We start from the raw sequence: 8,773 nt of genomic DNA, 5'->3' as shown, positions 1-8,773 counted from the left end.
TAGTGCTTCGGCCTCCTAGTTGAATGAGCCTCTTTCATATGATACCACCACCACTGGGAAGTGGCAACAATTATCCGAATCCATATGGGGAAGTGGTGGGGGGGGGTACTTGTGGACAGTAGGGGTGTACAATAGACGTAATTAGGAAGCAAACTCAGGGGATGGAATGACCTCTCACAATGTTTAATTTAATAAATTGTTTCAAATAACCCTGCCTCGTTAAATCAATGAGTTTGGTGTTTTGCTTTCAAAAATACTAGGTTACAGAAGAAGTCTAAACTGCAGGAAATAAAAACATCCTAGGTGCCTTTTAAGGATACCTTGGAATATCTGTCTATTTTTTAACCATCAGACCCTAGTTTACGACAAAAACAACACAATTGACGGCAGCTCCTTTGCCGCGTGGTTTTTAGAGCCATATAAGGATTAGAGGGAGCAACCACCATTTTCTGCATTAATCCAAAATCCAATGGAAAAACCCGTTGGTATGTTGTCAAGGGAGCCCAGGGCGACGCTCACTTTCGGGTTGGCCAACACACGTCATCCCTCCGCCATGTACTACTGTAAAAACACATGTTCAAGTTGAATGATAATGCATGAATGTATTCTTTATTCTGCCGTAGTATTTATTGAAAGGGGGGGGGGCATACAAGTCTTTTGGCCAAGGATCCACATCTATGTGTATGCTATGTGTGTTCACTGTTCAACCCCGCCCATACTCTCCGTTTTTAAAACAACCCGTGAAGATTGCTACCCTGCATCACCGTCACCTTCCCCGTACTGGCAGCGATGGGAAGTTTCCAAATAATTATAATTTATGTATTGTATGTAACCAGGAATTTATGTAGGCTTTTTTTTTTAATAAAAAATAACCTTGTTTGTGCCTTCTTCAGGTGCCTCCAGAGCTACGCGCGGATCCTGTAGATATAACGCTATTTTATGTTGAAATGCGACGTAATCAAGTGTTCACGAAAATGACACTGTCAACAAAAAATGTTGGCGACTGGGTTACCCAGATGCACAAAGTGAGATAAATATTAAATTATTAGGGGTCCAAGCCAACAGGTTGGATCCCTATTGTTTTTGTAGTGTTTTGTTTTTATTATAATTATAATTATATCATCATCGTCATTGTTATGATTTGATTTACCTTACGTTACCAACACCGGAGCTGAATAAAATTATGCAAGATCAAAGTAACCTAAGATAGGTGGCTCTGATGGTCTGCGTTGTTGTTTTTTTAGATCATGTCAAACAAATCAATGTTTTAAAGGTAATCTTTTTGTCTCAATAACATTTCAATATGCAGCCCACTTTGTAGTCAATGAACAAGACAATAAGTAAAAGGCCTTTGTCCAAAATGCATGACATGCGTCTTAGAGTACCATATTAAGTGCTATATAAACTTCATTTATTATTATTATTATTATATGGTTTGTGATTGACCTATGGACGACACTATAGTAAAGTAGCCTACAGTATGGTATGTTCAAATGCAATGTTTTTTGGTATACACTGTTACGGTGTGTGCCACGAGAACCTTACTTGAACACCTTCTACAAGTTAACCACATTCCATATTTTGCATATTTTATCAATACAATTGCCATCACTATTGCATAACTATACTTACAGTATGCATGTATGCATTACATCCAAGCAAAATATTGACTATTTGATGTTTGTGCAATGTGCCATAAATCTTTGTGCACCTCTATCAGTCAAAAACAGCCAGAGGATAAGGAGTTGTAAGCGTAATTTTCAGGATGTTGTCATATATACCTACACACAGCAAACACAAGTTCAACATCTATTTTAATATTGAACAAAACATCACAACCCTTTTCACTTCCTGTTCACTCCAGATCCTCAAGGTTAGAGCCAGAGTCACTGTCGGAATACACATCTGAAAAGATTGGAAGGACGTTCTCCGCTCCAGTCAAAACTTTGAGGTAGCATTGTCTCGCCAAAGCCATCATTTCCCGGACACGATGCAGCTTCTGTTTGGCGATGCTCTGCAGACCTTTCATTCCTTCCACAGTCAAAGCCCACTGTGAATCTTGAACATAAAACCAAGCCAGCATTAGTGACTTTTTTCATCAGTCATTGATGTGTAAATTCATGTGATGTAAAATCTAAAATAATACCTGGCATTGTTGTGCTACAAATCAGCTCTTTTAAGGAATCCCCACGAAGTGTTAAGGACCTCCAGTGGCGGTTCATCTCTAACACAAGGATCTTTTTTTCTTCCCGTAGTCTCCGTTCCGCCATGACACCGTCAAAAACTCTCTTCGTCCTGAGGTCGACAGAGTCTGTGAAGCATTTATGAAAAGACTTTCATTCATATGTATGAACGATCAAAATAAATCTAATATAATCCATAAAAAGTGTGCCACATTTGCTGGAACAATTAAACAGCTGTTGTCCCTACCATTGCCAGGTAGCTGCCATGGCCAAGCTGTCTCTTCAGACAGAATGGTTTCAAAGCACAGAGTTTCTGTGCTCGGAACCATTCCGTTGTACTGCTGAACAGCAGCAGTCAAGATCCCTTTCTCCTCCCTGATCTTCCGGCGTGTCCTTGCCCGACCTTTGTTTGAGTCCTGTTCTTTGTAAAGTCGCTGGGAGTGTCTTTTTACACTCACAACCAGCGTCTCTATCTTCCTGGCCAAGGAAGCAGCAGCGTCTGTTGTGCTGCTGGTTGTTGCTGTAGAGAGGAGAAGGGTGTGTTACACTTTGAGTAACTTAGGGTTGTAGAGTATCAGATTATATCTTGAACGCTCTGTTGAAACTAGTTAGGGAAGAATGTTATAAGACGTGTAATCACTAATTCTGAGACTAAGAAAAAAACACAAATGACTGATTAAGACATAAATGTTCGCTATAAACTCTGAAAAACAACAACTAATAATTTACTCACTTTCTGCCCAATCCTTCACATCCCTGACCCAGTCCTCGAATTGCCCATCGGTTGCTGCCAACTCGGCCTTCATCGACTCCACTTCCATTGTCTTCATGTCGAGAGCTTTTGTGGTCTACAAACAATCAGAGACATTGGAATAATTAAGTAAAAATTAAACTCATAACTACCAAAAATAGCTTAAAAAATATATACATACTTTTAAATATCTGCGGGACAGGTAGGTGGCCAAGTTCTTCATCTTCTGCTCATTCCACCGCATGGCCATGAGTGTCAACATGTCGTTACGCCCTACAACAGAAATATGATCTTATCACTATTTTGCCTATTCCCTAAACCAAAGTTTATACCTTGTCGCCAACTCACCTGCTTTTGACATGTGCTTTGTCGTAACTGCTATCCTAGAGACGAAGGCATTCACTTGTTCCACCTCCTCCTCAAGTGTTAACCCAGCCCCCTCCAGGAATGCTCCACTCCATTTGATCTGTTTAAAACATATTAAAAGACAAGGCACGTTATAATTTGATAATGTTGACGTGAAGGTTTTCACATAAAAAAATTCTGTCATATGTTGATGATAGTTTACTTCACATTTAAAATCATGGGCTTTTGCATGAAACACCGAGAGGAAGGGCTTCATTTCCAGCAGATGTTGAAACTCGGGGCAGCTTTTGATTATTTTCTGCAGGTATGGCCAGTACTTGCAGGCTACATCCATGCAAAAGAATGTAGGCCTACTACTGGCCAGCTTTTCCTGGAGAAAAAGGGGATAGGCAAAGATTTCTCCCATGTACATGTTGAGGGCACAGAGGAGGACTCCATGACGGCAAACAGCCAGCTCCAGTCCCTCCTCGTCCAGTTTGCTGGCTGATTTTTGGGACGTCTCTCGAGCCGCCGACCATTCCCCGCCACAAACACCTCTTCCGGAGACCTACAATATAACAATAGATTGATGAAAATGGTTTAGAAACTTACGGTTCATATCAATAATCTTTAATAGGTCAGCATTGTATTCTTGCATATATAAATATAATCTTCAATTACATTTTTTGTTGTGCTGTGAACATAGTTGACAAATCCTGTGACGTCTTCATCCTTTGCTATGAAGACGTCATTGAAAATGGCCTGCTCCTCAGATCTAAATAGAACAAAGGGACAGTTCATGATATCTTGAATTCGAAGGTTAATTTGTAGACATTAAGAGACTTATTTTTTTGTTATTAGAAAAACACTGACATCATGAATATTTGATTGTACCTTGCTGCGTTTTTGAAGCGGTAATGCTTGCGGTTTCCATCCATAGAAACCGCAAGCATATCCAGGCTGCATGCTCGACAGGTGAAGGGCTCCTCCTTGCAGAGGCTGTCCACCTCATATCTCACAGCCTCCCACTCGAAGAAGATTTTCAAGAAGCTATCGCCTGAGATTTTCCCTGTCTATCACAAAAAGGACTTGTGATATTAAAAATTAAAATAGAAGGACACAGCATATCTATTCACAATATAAATTGGTCAAAAACAACAAATAACTTCAATACTCACACGCCCAAAGCGGATAGTTCGCTGATCGAGCATTTTTAAAAATGCCTGACAGGACAGTCCAGGTGCAGCCATTTTCAATTCTTCAAATGAGAAGAAAACATCCGTTTCATAGATTGTGGCAAAGTGAAGTGTAGCTGGCCAGTAGTCACACCTAAGAACTTCCTCAACTCCAGCAGTCCAAGTGGCTTTGCATGCACTGCAAGCCAACTCTGGCATGCTGAGCTCATGTCGTCCTTGAAAAAACAAAAAACATTGTTATGTAAATTTTCACACACTTAATTATCGAATAGTCTTTCTTAAGAGTATGTTGTGCATTTCTCAATACAAAACAAAACAATGTGATGTTCAGCACATCCATATGAGGCTGGGAGCTGGGCAGGACAAAAATACACATGCATCTAAAAACAAATATCATGGAAAACACCAAGCCTTGTTATGTTTTAATTTAGATGAGTAAACCAAGGTGATGAGGATCAAAAATGTAGTACCTCAAAATAGTAGATTTCATAAGACCAGTCAGAAGAAGGAGTTATCATACAGAACTGTCAAAGTTATGTAACGTACTGTATGTATATTCTACATTCATTACGTGTAATGAAACTGGAATCACAGAAAAGAAAACTATGACAAACATTTTTTATAAACATTTAGTTGTTGTGTCGACATCACTGTCTAAATGCATTACTCAATACTCATGTTAAGATATCATACAAAGCTATTACAAACATTTGGGAGTTTGTGAGATGGGATAGATATTATTAAAAACAAACTTTTCAAAGAGGACAAATGTTCTTCACATTCTTACCATTCATTGTGATCACAGCCACAGATTTTCCTGGTTTGATCCTTAATGAGTCTGTTGGACAACCACAGATTTTTTCAGGGATCTCCACAGGTACATAACGCACTGAAAAAAGAAAATGTGGATTAATAATCATTTTTCTTGACTTGGTTATACACCATTGTAAAGTGACGGATATCTGACAAAAAATAGAATGAACTTTACGGTAGAAAATTAAGAAGACTTGAAGAATGTGAAGCACACTGCTGATAAGTATTAAAGTTAACACGAAGAAGCTAAATGTTCAGTCAAGCTAGAAAATATATTTTGTACACAAACCAGAACTTACCACAGGGGATAAGGGCCCTATTCAACACATACGTTGTTGGGGGCAATGGCTGGAAGAATCCCGAAGTACTGCCATCTCTGTTGTTGAGGGGGTGGTGTGGTGTGCATGCTGACATCACAGTCGGCACAGAAGAAGGGGCGTGGACGGCAATCACGGCAACGGACAACAGCGGAATTGCTCGAACACTGTTGGCACATGTGGGCTTCCACATTTTCTCGTGCAACTGCAATGTTAACCAGCTGTGGTCTTGCTGCCCTCCAGCTTTCTGAAAAGATCGTTTTTCTGGTGCTCCAGTTGGATGAAGCCACAAGAGGTCTTGGGGTTGGTGCTTCCATCTCATCTCCTGTGGCATCACACAAAGACAGCTGGAGGTCTTGTAAAAACCCCTCTGTTCAAATGGTTAAAAAAAAAATCAAAACACTAATATTTGTTTATTTAACAGTGTACTGTATGTAGTGGCTGTTAAAGGCATAACATTTTTTCATAATTTTGATAATAAGAATTTCAAATACAAAGGATTGCATACACTGCATATACAACCAAAAAATATCTTAACACAATGCTTTGGGCAATTGGAAGCAACGTAAGGTACATACCAATAGCCTCTGGAGCAAAGACCACCTCAGAGCTAGTGTCAGGAACATCAACAGGAGGATTAGACTTCTGACTGCAGCTAGCTGTACCAGAATAAAAAACAAAGAATTATTCACAGCATTAAAATGGTCTACTTGTCCCAACGCTACTTGCACATGATAGTCGGTTATCAGTTATCAGTGATATCAGCGCACAGATTTAAAAAGAAAACACAGACCCCAGCCACGGTCTGTTCCCCCTTCTGACCAAACCCAAATTGTATAAGCCTGTGTAGTCTAGTTTGGCAATTGCGATAATCTACATAATGTTGTTACTTGAAGAAAAATAAGACAAAATAAATAAATTCACTTTGCAAATCAGTTATCTTAATATTGCTTCTGGTTTGTTAGTCATGGTGTAAAACATTAAAAGCTTTATGTTTTCCTTGATTTGGTATAAACTAAATATATGTATAGATATATTTTTTTTTTTTGTATGCAAAAAACAATACTGTCCCTGGTTAGACTGACTCCGCCTTGAGTGTGGTACTCGGATTACGTTGCCATCGCTATCCCTCTTCTTCCACTTAACCTTTGGCAGAGGTGCAGTAGCTTGCTCTTTCTGGAGCCCACCCACCAAGTCATCCACCTCTTGCAGGTCCAGCTTATGAACCAGGTCATCAGAACTCTGGAGCAGATCCTCAAGCTCTGAATCGCTCATGATGAAGACCCACAGACAGACAGGCAACAGAAAGATGAACAAATAAGACAAACACAAAGATAAGCACAGTGACAGTGAGAGACAACGGCTAACAGGTAAAACACATCAAGGACAAGTAAACAAGAAAAGACGTGGCTCTAAAAAGTGCCTTTGGGTGGTTCTGTTTGCAATAAACTAGAAGAGGGTTGGTAGGATGACACATTTGCAGGATCTGTTGAGAAAAGAGAGGGCAGAATTGGGAACTCAAACTTGATTGAGATACAGAACAGATTGACAAATAAAAGGTAGCATTTCATTTGAAGGGATATGTAGGCTACGCCCACAGATCAGAGAACTTCTGGTGGTAGCATATGACTTATAATACTTATATAATAATAATAATAATAATTTAATCTAATATTCTGGAAACAAAGTTTAAAGCCTATTCTTTGTGATTTTCCAAACAGAACCGTATTTATTTCAAATATTTTATTCTGCATACATGTTGCTTATGTAAAGAGACTATAATCATTATATGTATACTCTCTCTGATCAACAACGGTATGTATACATGTTGTAGGAGTGGACAATAGTAGACTCTTGAATAGGCTGTCTAAATGCTTTAGGTCGATCAAAGCACATCTCAGTCATTGATGCAAGGTAGCCATCACACACCACAATAAAGATTACATCGTGACCTGATTTAAACATTTAGGAAACATGTTTCTTCTTCATAGCAACGGTCAATATCGTTTATGCAAGGCTCTTCAAATAAAATTACACTAAAATACAGTTTACATTTAAAGACTTAGCCTTTTTCATCCTGTAGCCCGACTAGCTGGCTGTAGGGCTCGGATAGGCTACTAGCTGGCTAAAATACATCTGTGCACATTTATGACGGTGTAGTGTCTTAAATAAATCTGTCAAATTAAATTGCTTCTGTACAGCTCTAAATGGGCTACCCACTACATTTGGGCTGATATTATACATTTTTGTGGCGTAGTTTTAGTCATACTTCTTATTTTTAGTCTCTTAACCATTCAATGCGCGCTCTTACCTGAGGTAAAGCGAAAACTGCAACTTCCGCCAAGGACGACGCTCGGAAGTTCCGGCACAGATGTACGTAACATTGGCTTGTGTAAATAACAAGGATACAATGCTGTGTTAAGGGCAAGAAACGTCACAGATATTTTTTTTAAATCATCGTTAGGGTAAAAACCTAAAAAACGGACATTACACTACTACCGGGACAGGTCCTCTGACTTCCAATGGGACAGGTGCCCACGGCGTCTTTCAGCCCGTCCCTAGCAACCTGACGTCATTGAAACATCTGTCTAGCCATAAACATCGTTCTTATATCTATCAAGTAGGACAGATAGCGTCCATTAGAGCCAATGTCGGGTTAATACATGAGTGACCGGAGCAGATGCTCACAGGAAATCCCAAGAAAGAAGACGCCATAATGTTGTTCAATAGGAGAACATTATTATAAGGTTACATAAATAACATATTACACGGGTCTTTTCAATGCCGTGGAACGCTCGGTTCACCCTTCACAACTTCCAGCGTGAATTATATTTGATAATTCATCGTTGCCAAGTATAATTGACCGCTGTCAAGGTAAACGAAGGATTTGTTTGGATACTACGAATGCTGGAAACAAATTAATAGTAAAAAGACACACCATGTGAAGTTAGTATTTCGTTTAGGCAAGTATCCGTGTAATGAGCGTCGCCGGTCATTATCTAAAATAAGCCGTTATCGCCTGAAGGTAATAATTGTTCTATACATTATCCCTTACATAACCAGCAAAGACAATGGTTTTATACCCATGATTTAAACGGCATGCGAGCTGCTGGTTTCAGCGTCCATAACAACCATCATAGCAACCATGTTATAATCATTATGTGGAGA

The 8,773-nt window shown here is 39.4% G+C and overlaps 1 protein-coding gene across 1 annotated transcript; it reads right to left on the bottom strand.

The window, feature by feature from the left end:
- Positions 1 to 1,765: 1,765 nt before the first annotated feature.
- On the bottom strand, positions 1,766 to 7,083 carry LOC307070460 (uncharacterized protein). Its single transcript, XM_079728932.1, has 14 exons — positions 6,797 to 7,083; positions 6,184 to 6,264; positions 5,588 to 5,975; positions 5,263 to 5,364; positions 4,458 to 4,690; positions 4,174 to 4,352; positions 3,961 to 4,054; positions 3,503 to 3,847; positions 3,283 to 3,400; positions 3,116 to 3,207; positions 2,917 to 3,031; positions 2,431 to 2,703; positions 2,147 to 2,311; positions 1,766 to 2,058 (listed from the first exon to the last, which is right to left on the bottom strand). The coding sequence occupies exons 1-14, from the start codon at positions 6,878 to 6,880 to the stop codon at positions 1,856 to 1,858; spliced, it is 2,472 nt and encodes an 823-aa protein (XP_079585058.1). The 5' UTR covers positions 6,881 to 7,083; the 3' UTR covers positions 1,766 to 1,855.
- Positions 7,084 to 8,773: the final 1,690 nt, after the last annotated feature.

This window comes from Pollachius pollachius (assembly GCF_949987615.1).
Source record: "Pollachius pollachius genome assembly, chromosome: 2".
Taxonomy (NCBI): Eukaryota; Metazoa; Chordata; class Actinopteri; order Gadiformes; family Gadidae; genus Pollachius; species Pollachius pollachius.
The sequence above is the reverse complement of the archived record's forward strand: the minus strand, read 5'-3'. Positions and strand labels throughout refer to the sequence as shown.

Coding starts and splice junctions, on each gene's coding strand:
- LOC307070460 (XM_079728932.1), bottom strand. CDS start 6,880: ATGAGCGATTCAGAGCTTGAGGATCTGCTCCAGAGTTCTGATGACCTG. Junction 4,353..4,457: donor GAACTATCCGCTTTGGGCGT/GTGAGTATTGAA, acceptor TTTTTGTGATAG/ACAGGGAAAATCTCAGGCGA. Junction 4,055..4,173: donor CGCTTCAAAAACGCAGCAAG/GTACAATCAAAT, acceptor TGTTCTATTTAG/ATCTGAGGAGCAGGCCATTT.